This window comes from Schistocerca cancellata, chromosome 1 (genome assembly GCF_023864275.1).
Source record: "Schistocerca cancellata isolate TAMUIC-IGC-003103 chromosome 1, iqSchCanc2.1, whole genome shotgun sequence".
NCBI lineage: Eukaryota > Metazoa > Arthropoda > Insecta > Orthoptera > Acrididae > Schistocerca > Schistocerca cancellata.
The window spans coordinates 805,278,592-805,292,914 of NC_064626.1; the positions used below are offsets into that span (position 1 = coordinate 805,278,592).

Below are 14,323 nucleotides of genomic sequence, written 5' to 3' on the forward strand. Positions count from 1 at the left end.
TCATACAATAGGTTAGCTTTCATGAAACTGATATTTATCAACTAATCTAGTCACACAGGAAATAATTACACCGAAGCAAAAAAGAAAAAAATCAATCTCATTTTATTAAATTCGAAGGTTTTACATTAAACTAAAGAGTAGCTAGATATGTCTCGTGAAGAGCACGAGAAGATACAGCAAATAAAGTCGAAACGTTTCTGTAGGTTTTCTAGTAGACTGTCTGCGGTCCCAAACCTGTATTAAAACTCTGACAAGTCATAGATTTGAGCAATACCACTTCCATTCTTTGACGCGTTGATCGGGAAAAACAGAAAAAATTCAACGCTCATATCACGTTGCCAAAATTTGCAGTGAAAAGTGCGCGCAACAAAATATGAAGCTGTTCACTTTTTATTTATGTCTACATCCTCAATCCGCCAGCCACCTTACCGTTTGTGGTGAAAGCTACATCCTTTAACACTGTTTATTCACTAAAAATACAGGAAACGATTTTCGCAGCTCCCGGCAAGTGCTGTACAACTGTTAGATGTTACAAATAATAGTTTGTAACACTTAACTCACTTTTATAGAATATGAATCTATATATACGGTAGTAACGAAACTTTGCAACATACAGCATGTGCTGTACAACTGTTGCTTGTTATTACGGGTTATATACATGTATATTCTATAAAAGTGAGTTATGTGTTACCATCTGTTCATCACAATGGAAGCAGATAGATGGTTATTAACAACGAAGCTGCCCGTACTGTCGCAAGCCCGCACCCAGCATTGCGCTTTACAACAGCTACGTAACCTGTGCTTCACTGAAGATGAGCCTGGAAGGGTTCGAAAATCGATTCGTGGAATAAACAACTATTTCTAAAAAGTGACTGGTTGCAGTTTTCTGTATTTGTATTCCTCATATATCCCTTTCTGGCGGTATAGCCTGTGTACAACCGAAATTTCTCTGAGTTTACCACAACGTTCATTTGGTGAGATACACGTTGGAGGAAATGAGACGTAGCTTGTCTCTTCTGGGTTACATCCGTTCTCAGAATGTTAAGAATAAGTCTCTCTCTGACGCACGTCGTCTTTCTGGCAGAGCCGTCCGCGAAACTTTCTCGGTGGCTCAGGATAATATTCTTTCAGTCTTCTCGGTATTCCCCGTGATAAAGCACCCAAACTGACGAAAATTATTTGAGAACAGGTATCATCTATCTCTACAGAGATAATTAACGTTTGCTTAGAATTCTTCCAACTGATCCCATTGCGATATATGCCTCGCTTACAGCTAGATTTACGTATTCATTCCACCTTAAATTACTCCAAGTACATACTCGTCGATTTTTACCATTACGAAAATTTCCACTGACTGATCGTCAACGGCGTAATCAGACAATTACTATGCGGATCGTAATGTCTTCAGTTTCGTGTATAGCATAACCAGATTCAATCATAATAGGTGTCCATCTTCTGAACACATGACGCGAGAACAATAACATAATCGATTCATTACTCTGTGATAAGAGGCCAGCGATATTTAATTAAGTCGGAACCCTGAAGAAAAACGACCAGCTGAACGTTAAATCACGAGCCTGCTTTACTCACGTGCAGTAGCTCTCAGCGACAGCTGGACATTCCGGCAAGCGATTTGCGTCCCACGCAAATGAATTGTGATTTATGCTATGAGACCGAGACAATTCTGAACGCATACATTCAGAAAGCTCGCATCCCGTGCGAAGCGTTTGTGCAGCCGTAAAGCAATCGACGCAAGCGGACCATAAATCGCAGCCGTCAAGGGTTTAACTGACATATATACGGTACGAGTGTTGCGTAAGCTTTCCTTCCGCAAAGCTGTGGCGGACGCCAGAACGCAACCAGCAGGCAGCAGCAAACGCTGTGGGGCACGTGCTCTGACACAGAGCTGTACACAAAACCGCCTTTCTTGTCCTATAGGTTCAAAGTGTCTTCCACAGCTAGACAGGTAATAAATTTACAAAATAGCCGAGAAGGTCGAATTAGGGACATGTTCGAGTAATCATCTACAGGTTCACGTGAAGGGTGCGAAAAGAACCCTAGGACGACGTACTGCTCGTAATGGAAAGATGTCGTGTCTATCTACAACCAGTCGTGACTCGTTGATCTTAATGCCTCATCAAGCCGCCTACTTTAACAGTACCTGCATCTTGGGCCGTACCAAGTCTATGAAGACGTGGAAGTAATGTAGAGGTCCAATACAAAATTCCATAAAACATGTGTCCAGTTTTTATTGATTGCAGACATACAGCTATTAGAAAGTAATCCAAATAATGCTCACAGAAGGTATTAAGAAAAGGCAAATATTTAAGTTAAAAGTTTAGTTCTTTTAAAATTCTACCTCCGATATCAATTCACTTTCAAATTCTCTTGGCAGCGCCACGTCTAAATCTTCCGAGATCGTCTTGGTGTTCTTCTATGAAGACGTCATTATTCATAGTCCGAACGATAAATTTGTTTCTTTTGTTTACCTTTTCTTTGTAGATTTTGCCTTTCGACTATACGCACGCACAAGACGTTGAAGGTGTACTGTCCGAGTTACCTTGGTGGGCAAGAAACCCGACCGCGTCTGCCGATGCAGCTTGTGGGGAATGTTAGGTTGAGATGTCGTGTCAACAGACGACTAGAATTTGCAGGAGCCTCGTCATGTTGCAAGCGTGTGCCCGTCCCTGTACCCTTTTAATAACACTGAAAGCACGTTTACAAGATAAGCCAGATAACGAAGCCCTGTAAGACGATGTGCTGGCACGACGGGCTTAGTCAACTGATTGTCTATCATACTACAGCACACATTTGCAGAGAGGGGTGAAAATGAGTCTCCACAAAGGTATGTGGGTTTTCACCGGACTACTGATGCGAGATACGAAGGTTACTAACACTGTCACGAGTGAAAGTAGATTCGTCGGTACACTAAATTAATGTCATTAGTAGGCGATTTGCATTTGGTCAGCAACAAAATTCCAATCGTTTACCTTCAACTCCAGCTCAGAGGTGTTGAATCCGTTGTTACTGAAGAGGACAGAGACTGTCTATGTGTAGTGTCTGCCACATTCTTGTATGTTGAACAGTGAATGGTGTAGAAATTCTGCATGTCCTTGGTGAAAGACTACGTTCTGCCTACTGAATAATGTCCTCTACTTCGTTCGCATTCTGTTCATTTACATGTTCATATGAGAAATAACTGATTGGCACTGCATCAGCCCCACGCAGTTCGGTGAAAATGTGAATGAGCACTCTTGAATCTGGTACCCTGCAATAAGGAAATCATTTGCCGTATTCTCTACAAGCAGCAGCACCAGCGTTTGATCATAACGTGTAGGCTTTCACGGCCGGCGTCTTCTTTAGTTAAAACTTCCGGGCTGAGTGGCCGTGGTCGATCTGTAAAACTTCTTCTTCCTGACGTTTCGTTGCCAACTGCTGGAAACATGGAAGATGTTGCCCGCAGCTGGCAACGAAACGTCGGGAAGAATAAGTTTTACGTATCGACCACTGCCTCTCAGCCCGGAAGTTTTAACTAATGACAGCGTTTACCTTCGTAAATACCATATCGGCGTACACAGAATTTCTAAATATACTATGTGATCAAAAGTATCCGGACACCCCCAAAAACATACGTTTTTCATATTACGTGCATTGTGCTGCCACCTACTGCCAGGTACTCCGTGTCAGCGACCTCAGTAGTCATCAGACATCGTGAGAGAGCAGAATGGGGCGCTCCGCGGAGCTCACAGACTTCGAACGTGGTCATTTGTGTCATACGTCTATACGCGAGATTTCCAAACTCCGAAACACCCCTAGATCCATGTTTCCGATGTGATAGTGAAGTGGGAACATGAAGGGACTCGTACAGCACAAAAGCGTACAGGCCGATCTTGTCTCTTGACTGACACAGACCGCCGATAGTTGAAGACATCGATACCTCTCCTCAGTGCAGCACTCCGTGAAGAATGGGCTATCATTCCCCAAGAAACCCTCCAGCACCTGACTGAAAATATGCCTGCGCGAGTGGAAGCTGTCATCAAGGATAATGGTAAGCCAACACCATATTGAATTCCAGCATTACAGATGGAGGGCGCCACGAACTTTTAAGTCATTTTCAGCCAGGTGTCCGGATACTTTTAATCACATAACGCACATGAGGTATGCGTAAACGTATGGTACAACTGGCCAATAAATGACCATCACAATCATAGTCAGTCGAAAAATTCATTTATGTGAACTTAAGCACAACTTCACAACTTCAAAACAAAAATGTCAGTTGATAAATAAACGTACAGCAACTGGAGTACAAACACGAGGAATGAGTCTAATCGAAAAAATGGGACGCATGTTGTACAGAGTGTAATCTTCTAGTTAGTCTATGCTACTACCTCCAAAAATATACGCTGTTTTTGCGGGAAAGCCCTGAAAGGAGATCAAAATGCGTCGTCACTTCGGCGGATTTAGATTCTGGGAACTTCCAAAAGTCATCTCGACTGACGAGGGTAAATCGGAAATTCATAGGGCTCTCAGTAAGATATTGGCTGTTATGAAATAAATTCCTCGAGTTATTCCCCTTTAGGGCAATGTACATTCGAATGAGGTAACAGCCAAAGTGAAACCAGCAGACAGATGAAAATATTTATTGCCACAGTAATATCTGCAGTTAGTAACATTTATTGCTTCTGTAGTTCTTTTCCCTATGATATAGTGTCCAGCACAATCTGTCAATTCCTATGTTATGCAGTAAGATGGTATTTAACAACATCGTAGAACACATCTATAGAATTTTGTTCTTCTGCGGCTAATATTCTCCATCTAGAATACTATAATACATTCAACGATTCTGGTTATACCTCAGTTTGCCAAAGCACTCGCATCAGGGATTTTAAGTCTTCTGTCTGACAAATTCACAAACAAAGGTGAAGAGCTAATTGTTCCACCATCGCCTTGTTTACCGTATCCACCAACATAAGCGTTTATGAACTTATAATACCAGCCAGTCCTTGTAACACAAAAGAACATAATATTTTCGATTTTTTTAAAGGCAGCACAAATAATTAGAATGCAATTTCGTCTACACCCAATTGTCTGAAGTCGTCGACGTCTACACTTTTCGTTTTTAACAATTCGATAATCTTACCCTGTAACTTTAGTTGCCTTTCATGATTCTCGCAACAGTTGCATCTCCAGCACAAAAAGCAAACGCTGGACTGTTAAATGACTGACCTGTAGACAGACGCCTGAAGAAATTGCGATTCGACGAAGCAGGTGCACTGTTCTCAATTTATCGTGTATTCATAGTCATGCAGTGTGGTTTGCAATTGTAACATACTGTTAATCGCACATAGTATTGTTTATCAGCATCTCCAGTACGAAACAGATGAACAAGGTTACGTTGTAAATTTAGGACTATCTTTGTTTCCATTCCAAAGCCAAAACAAACATAGTGCTCAACACTCATTTCCACGGCGTTATCAGAGCTCCATCATGAACGCCTCATAAAAGTTCCGAGCAAAGCTATGTGTCAGTCTCTGTTCTTTTTAGTTCTCTTGTCGTTTATCATAGTTTCAGCGTAAATGTACCTTCAGAAAGAAGGGTTGGTACTGTAGAATGAAATGAACAAATCAATAATGTAGCTTGTGGTGAACTCCCTTGACATCTCGCACATTCACTCATGATCATTCTTTTCAACAAGTAAGTGAGTCAACAGATTATGTGAAAGTGATATTCCCTTTTTTTAAAAAATATTATGCCTATGATAATTTAAGTCACATCTGAATAAAGAGGTACAATGGACAATATTTAGACAAGCAAGTTTCGCCTGACGATAACAACACAGCCTACTCACAAAATACTGTGCACCTCTGCCTCAACATCCCGGTCACTTATCCGAGAACTCTTTGAATATTGTACACTCCAGGGGATAAAATAGAAGAATCGCTCTCACATCTTGCTACTTGATGATTTCTCTAAGAACTTTAGTCAAGACAGTCATGTTTTTGGTGCAGTCAGTGTCAAAGACGAACGACAAATTTGTCAAATTTTCTGCATTTGGTCCCATTCCACACCGTTCACAACCTCCATAAAATACGGTGATTTTGTATCATAGTCCGTACGGCGAAAGAAGAGTACACACTGTTCAATGGGTTGACGCCATCTGTCTTGGGTTAGCGAGGCCACAGCCAATCACGTTACGCGATTCTGTGTACGTCTCTCTGGCAACGTCTCAGTGTTGCCGCAGAGTTTAGGGTTCACAAACTTTTCCTCTGACGGAGCACTCTGAGAATCTCGATACTTCAATGGAACGCCTTGTGTACTTCGAAGGTTAGCAAAATTTTAACAAACACCAGAAACACGTATTTTACTAAGTGATTACTTCAGTTTTAAGTCATAATGACACAGAAATAATAGTTTTAAAGAAGTAATTAGTATCATCAAAAAGCCAAGATAAAAACGGTGTGTTGTTGATACTTTTTCGCGGACCACATATTCACTCCCATCAGAACACCAGTGTTCGGTGGAGCACAGTTTGGGAAACCCTTTAGATGACTGCTGTTTTAGCTAGCTTCAGTACCGCCAGCAACCTTTTGTGTTTCGCATTGGAAAGTTGGTAACAGCACTGCTAGCTGCTAGTTTACTCTTTCTCCGTGTGAAGTATAGTAGATGAGAGAGCCTTTCCTCGTTTTAATATACCTGCCTGGGGCCAGATTTGCGTTGCACATCTGAAACAACCGTGGGTTGGATCACTCGAATGATGTTGGCCTAACTTTAATCATAATTTATTCTTTACAATATTTTATAGAAGGTGTGTGTGTGTGTGTGTGTGTGTGTGTGTGTGTGTGTGTGTGTGTGTGTGTGTGTATGAAAGAGAGTGTAATACATTTGTGTTGGCGTACCTAATTTTTCCAATAGACGGAAAGGAACAAGATTAATCCATGCCTCCGTTCTAGCAAGAACTACTCGGCATACCGACTTTAGCAACAACTACTCGGCATACCGAAGGTGGAAGAAGAGAACACAAACTAGACAGCAACTTCGCTTGGTTTACCCGATGGGGTGACTCTGACGTTAAATTATTGGACTTATATTTGAAAGGAGCAGGGTTAGAATCCATCTCAAACAACAATCATTAGGTTTCCCATGATTCCTCTAAATCACTTCGTGTGAGTACCATGGGGGCTGCTTGAAATACACACAACTTAATTCCTCCCCCGTTCTTGTGGAACTGAGTTTGTGGCTCTCCTCGAGCGATCGTTGGTGTGGGGACGATAATGGCTGAGCCCTTGTGTGTGCTTGTGTTTCAGATGCAGACGAACCGGCTGGCAGAATTCTCCCGCCCACTGGCTGTTGCGCAGTACCGCAAGAAGAGGGCAGCTGCCCCGCCCACTCCTGTGCAGGTGGGTGTAGCATCACACATACCTGTGCCCGCCTACCACTTTCTACTCAGGCTCTCACTTCAGAGCTTGTTTTAATATCATCATTGATAAATCTGTTACTGGTTTCACGGCACTATGCAAATTCTCGAGTGTCATTTTACATCGTTCTAATTTGTTATTTCAAATTTTGTCTTTGCTATGACACACTAAAATTTTGAAGGTACCACGGATAAAATACATGGAGCGAAAGATTATTTACAACTTGTACAAAAACCAGACTGCAGTTGTAATAGAGGCAAGGGAAGTGATAGTTGAGAAGGAAGGAACATTTGAATTTAATGCCCCGTCTACAATGTGGTCATTACAGATGGAGCACAAACTCAGGTCACGAAAGGTGGCGAAGGAAATCGGTCCTGCCCTTTTCAAGGAAAGCATCCCGACATTTGCCTGGAGCGATTTACGGAAATCACGGTAAACCTAAATGCAATTCCTGAAACGACGCTGTCTCAGACAAACAGCAAAACAGTGTTGCAAACATTGAATGCTGCGGTTGTTGTTGGCGGGCATAAGTCTCCTGATACAACCTTGCTCCCTGCCGCCTGTTGCCGTTTGTCCGCAAGCTCCCGATTCGAATACGGAACCATTGTATACAACGCTGTATCACATCCACTGGGAGGTGAGTCAGCCAGAGAAGTGAATCGGACACAAAATTACCAACTACTATGGCAGGAGACGGCGCTAGGGCATGACGTATGAGTACCACCCTCTAGGAGGAAACCATGCATACTGTAACTGTGGCTGCATAGTACAGAGCGTTTTGGAGTGCATTATCTGTAACAAAGTATGACTAAATGAATGGTCTCTAACATGGAAACAATGCATTTCCGGAGATAAGTTCGTTAGACCTTTTTTGTTCCGTATCCGCTCATCGGTCAATTTCTAGAGTTTGTACGCGGGGGAAAAATCACCCTGTATATTCATTCAGTTTTTCATAATGAGAACACTTATCGTCTCCAACAAACTTGAAGCATAATTTCAAACCTTTTCCAAACTTTTTCTTACTTACATGCTGAACGTCAAATATTAAACACATTAAAACATTTGTAAAGTGCCGGCCGGGGTGGCCGAGCGGTTCTAGGCATTACTGTTTGGAACCGCGCGACCGCTACCGTCGCAGGTTCGAATCCTGCCTCGGGCATGGATGTGTGTGATGCCCTTAGGTTAGTTAGGTTTAATTAGTTCTAAGTTCTAGGGTACTGACGACCTCAGATGTTAAGTCCCATAGCGCTCAGAGCCATTTGAACCATTTGTAAAGTAATCAGACGTTTGAAGCTGTTTTATACATGGTATTTCGGTTCGCAAAGGAATCTGGGATTAACTGGTAGAATAAGAACGGACGCCTAAGAAGGGAACGAAACTGTCGATATTTTAGGACCTCTGTAAGTTTACATTAAGCATGGGTCAAATGACTCTGAGCACTGTGGGACTTAACATGTAAGGTCATCAGTCCCCTAGACTTAGAACTAATTAAACCTAACTAAGCTAAGGAAATCACACACATCCATGACCGAGGCAGGATTCGAACCCGCGACCGTAGCAGTCGCGCGGTTCCGGACTGAAGCGCCTACAACCGCTCGACCACAGCGGCCGGCTCATAAAGCATTGCGGACATCCTTTATGAATAGTTGTAACTGATCTTTTTGCCTGCAGTGAGCTGTGTGACGTGGGCCTGCTACCGTATGACGCGCTGTGCTGTGTTGTGTTGCAGGGCATGAAGCCGTGGCGCCGGTAGACGGAGCGCGGCCCGGTCCCGCCAGCGGTGGCAGCCGTCGCCACAGCCCGGCACGGCGACCCACCGCCCCGGAACCGCACATATCTAGAGAAGAGAAAGCACTCGTAGTGGCCCGCTACACTGACCCTCGCCCTGCCCTGTACTGTAAATAAAGCATCGGACGCAGATCTCGCTGTGCTAGTCATTTGTAGCCTCCCCACCCATTCGCCCTGCATCCCCAGTAAACTTCTGGGTGTGGAGTTCTGTCCCTCTTATGTTATAGAGGAGTTACGCACTGTCTCTACTAAGTGTCGTTTCCTAATATTGTAATGTTTACTTGTGTATTCTGCATGCATAATAAAATACGTTCCTGTACTGTAATGTTTCCTTTCAAACGTTTCTTATCGCATTCACGTGGCTTTCCAGGAATTAGCGGTCTCCATCTTACCGATATTAGGTCTACACATTAGCGACTTCGTTTGTGTGGATGAAAGTACGTATATTTTTAATCTTGGTAGAGGCCATGTCAGTAATTCCAGTAGTTACAGCAGACTTCAAGAAGAATGTAATAATTCCAATTGCAAAGAAAGCAATTGCTGACAGATGTGAACATTACCAAACTATCAGCCTAGTAAGTCATGATTACAAAATACTAGCACTAATTCTTCGCACAAGAATGGAAAAACTGGTATAAGCCGACTTCGGGGAATAGGTGTATTGATTTCGGAGAAATGTAGGAACACGAGTGGCAGTACTAACCCTACGACTTATCTTAGAAGATAAGTTATGGAAAGGCAAACCTACGTTTATAACATTTGTAGACTTGGAGAAAGATTTTGACAATGTTGACTGGACACTCTCTTTGTAGTTCTGAAGGTAGCAGGGGTAATACACACGGAACTAAAGGCTAGTTACAACTCTATACAGCAACCAGACAGTAGTTATAAGACTCGAGGGCAGGGAAGGAAAGCAGTGGTTAAGAAGAGAGTGAGACAGGGCTGTAGCGTATCCTCGATGTTTTTCAATCTGTACAGTGAGCAAGCAATTAAGGAAACCAAAGAAACATCTGGAGCAGGAATTAAAGTTCGGGAGAAGGAATAAAAACTTTGGGATTTGCTGATGAGACTGTAATTCTGTCAGACAGCAAAGGAAATGAGACGAAGTAGTAAATCAATTTTGCTATTTGGAAAGGAAAATAACTGATGATGTTGAATAGGGAGGATATAAAATCTAGACTGGCAATAGCAAGAAAAGCGTTTATGAAGAAGAGAAATTTGTTAACATCAAGTATAGATTTAAGTATTAGGAAGTCTTTTCTGAAGGTATTTATCTGGAGTGTAGGCATGTATGAAACTGAAACACGGACGACAAACAGATTAGACAAGAAGAGAATAGAGGCTTTTGAATTGTGGTGCTACAGAAGAATCCTGAATATTAGTTGTATAGATCACATAGCGAATGAGGAGGTACTTAATACAATTGGGGAGACGATAAATTCCTGGCATAATTTGACTTAATGAAGGGATCGGTTGATAGGACACGTGTTTAGTATTGGAGGGCAGCGTGGAGGGTAAAAATCGTAGAGGGAGACCGAGAGATATGTGTGTGTGTGTGTGTGTGTGTGTGTGTGTGTGTGTGTTGTGTGTGTGTGTGTGTGTGTGTGTGTGTGTGTGTGTGTGTATGTGTGGAGGGAGGGGGAGTAAGAGTCGTCGAGGGAGCCCAAGAGATGAATATAGTAAGCAGATTCAGAAGGATGTAGGTTGTAGTAGTTATTCGGAGATGAAGAGGCTTGCACAAGAGGGAGCAGCATGGAGAGTTGCGTCAAATCAGTCTTCGGACTGAAGACCACCGCAACAGCAGCAATATATATTACATAAATTTTAGAATACTGTCAGTGATAGACAGCGAATATAGGGTCTCTATAAATATACATTAAGCGTAGGGGGTGGGGGAAGGCACCATCTACACTACTATTACGCTATCTCTTGTGACTCCTGCCTGGTATGTACACTACTGGCCATTAAAATTGCTCCACAAAGAAGAAATGCAGTTGATAAACGGGTATTCATTGGACAAATACATTATACTAGAACTTACATGTTACTACATTTTCACGCAATTTCGGCGCATATATCCTGAGAAATCAGTACCGAGAACAACCACCTCTGGCCGTAATAACGACCTCGATACGCCTGGGCATTGAGTCAAACAGAGCTTGGATGGCGTGTATAGGTACACTGCCCATGCAGCTTCAAGACGATACCACAGTTCATCAAGAGCAGTGACTGGCGTATTGTGACGAGCCATTTGCTCGTCCACCATTGACCAGTCGTTTTCAGTTCGTGAGAGATCTGGAGAATGTGCTGGCCAGGGCAGCAGTCGAACATTTTCTGTATCCAGAAAGGCACGTACAGGACCTGCAACATGCGGTCGTGCATTGTCCTGCTGAAATGTAGGGTTTCGCAGGGATCGAATGAAGGGTACAGCCACGGGTAGTACCACATCTGAAATGTAACGTCCATTGTTCAAAGTGCACTATCCTACCTGCAGGTTGCCTATCTAAGGCTTCCAGGAGCAACAAACATTTGATTTTCAATATTTCGTAAGGTTATTAACAGAATTCAAAAATTTAAAATCTACTCACTAACAAATATAATCTTATGATAAAGGTTTAACACAGGAAGTCTAGTATTACAGTTAGAAACTGTGCACTTCTCTTGTTGCGTAACTCAAGGCGTACAAATTACTCAGACTATATTCATCTAGTATTTGAGAATGAGAGCACTTAGCGACTCCAATAAACTTTGAGCATAACTTCGAAACTTTACGAAAAATTGTCTTTCCGCAACTTCCAACAAAATAACGAAAGAAAAAAGTTAATTGCTTATTATATTTTCTCTATTCATGCAGTAAAATTGCAGCGCTAGACATGATGTTTAATTTATTACTTCTTTGCTACTAAATCTACGTGTATTATATTTTGCAGACAAAATCCACATATACCAATGAATCTACCTGAAAACGTATATCATTTTACTACACATAGCTCGTGAGATGTAATGTTTTATAAATGGGCATTCGATTCTTCAAATAATCTTTACCCTCAAATGAGCAAAGACAAGCAGAGAAAACGTCCAGTCAGTGAAAGTGTAATTATATCCGCAGGGTTGTAGCCTCTCCCTGATGTTTATTCAATCTGTATATTGAGCAAACCGTAAAGGAAACAAAAGAAAAATTCGGAGTAGGTATTAAAATCCATGGAGAAGAAACAAAAACTTTGCTCGAACAGTCCACTGGTATACTGCCGGTTCATAGTGTGCAACGGGCACAATATTTCGGCGATCAGACATGTGGACGTAGCAAGCACACCGACGCTACGACAGATTCCGACGCCCACGTCTTCGCGACCGCCGGCGCGCGGGCGCGGACGCGGAGAGAGCGGCCCGCGGGGGGAGGGGATTTAAATCGGCCGACCACCCTCAGGAGCTCAGTTCGTCAGAGCACCTGACGATGGCGACATGTTTGATCGCCGAAATATTTTGCCCGTTGGACACTATGAACCGGCAGTATACCCGTGGACTAATCGAGCAACAAATACGCCGGGAAAAACTGAAGAATCACAAAAACTTTGAGGTTCGCCGATGACATTGTAATTCTGTCAGAGACAGCAAAGGACTTCGAAGAGCAGTTTAACGGAATGGACACTGTCTTCAAAAGGAGGATATAAGATGAACATCAACAAAAGCAAAACGAGGATAGTGGAATACAGTCGAATTAAGTCGGGTGATGCTAAGGGAATTAGATTAGGACATGAGACACTTAAAGTAGTAAAGGAGTTTTGCTATTTGGGAAGCAAAATAACTGATGATGGTCGAAGTAGAGAGGATATAAAATGTAGACTGGCAATGGCTAGGAAAGCATTTCTGAAGAAGAGAAATTTGTTAACATCGAGTATAGATTTAAGTGTCAGGAAGTCGTTTCTGAAAGTATTTGTATGGAGTTTAGCCATGTATGGAAGTGAAGCATCAAGGACGATAAATAGTTTGGACAGGAAGAGAATAGAAGCTTTCGAAATTTGGTGCTACAGAAGAATGCTCAAGATCAGATGGGTAGATCACATAACTAATGAGGAGGTATTGAATAGTATTGGGGAGGAGTATGTGGTATAACTTGACTAGAAGAAGGGAGCGGTTGGTAGGACATGTTCTGAGGCATCAAGGGATCACCAATTTAGTATTGGAGGGCAGCGTGGAGGGTAAAAATCGTAGAGGGAGACCAAGAGATGAATACACTAAGCAGATTCAGAAGGATGTAGGCTGCAGTACGTACTGGGAGATGAAGAAGGATAGAATAGCATGGAGAGTTGCATCAAACCAGTCGCAGGGCTGAAGAACGCAACAACAACATCCGCATGCTACTCGTATAGCTCAAACTACTGGGTTGGTGTTTAGGTTTGTAGCGGTTTTCCGTAAGTTTAATAAACACAACACTTAACAGATTTTAGTCATCAATAATATATTCTTCTTCACTACTTACAACAGTCTGCGAACGCTGGGGTAGCTGTTCGACTCCGCGAGTGTAGAAATCACGTGGTTTTGAGACGAAGAACTCGTTGAGCCATGTTCGGAGCGCATGTTCATCCGGAAAGGAGCTTCCTTGAAGGTTGTTCGATATAGAGGGGAATAGATCATGTGAATAAGGTGGGTGCGGAATGACTTCCCAGCCCAACTTCTGTGTAGTGTTTTTGTCAGTCTGAATGCGGGCGGATATCGTGAAGTAGTATCACTTCACACAGTATTCCTGTTCTTCGTTCTTGGATTACAAGACGTCTCAGTTATTGACAATAAACGTCAGCTGTGACGGTTACACCTTGGTGAAGCAATTTCTAGTACACCACACCGTCAGTGTTCCGCCAGCTGCAGAACATTATCTTTTTTATATGCATGCAGATCTTTCCACGGTTAGTTGCTGATTTGTTTGGGTTCAACCAAGCATTCATTTTCCTTACGCTAACATAAAGACATAATTTATCGTCGTCAGTAACGATGCAGGGTAGGAATTGTCCGTGTTGTTCGCGAGCCGACGAGCAAGCGAAGGTGCACATACGATCACCCGCTGATTTCCGTGGTTTTGGTTTAGAGCATGCGGTACCCATACTCCCGATTTTTGAACCTTC

The 14,323-nt window shown here is 42.6% G+C and overlaps 1 protein-coding gene across 1 annotated transcript in view; it reads left to right on the top strand.

Moving 5' to 3' along the window:
- The window catches only part of LOC126104743 (cardioactive peptide), a 350,758-nt gene extending 341,244 nt beyond the window's left edge, over nt 1–9,514 (top strand). The window contains exons 5-6 of the mRNA XM_049912338.1: nt 7,305–7,397; nt 9,145–9,514. Of these exons, the coding sequence (XP_049768295.1) occupies nt 7,305–7,397; nt 9,145–9,168 (117 nt within the window). The 3' untranslated portion in view covers nt 9,169–9,514. The remainder of the gene's footprint in view (nt 1–7,304; nt 7,398–9,144) is intronic.
- Nucleotides 9,515–14,323: the final 4,809 nt, after the last annotated feature.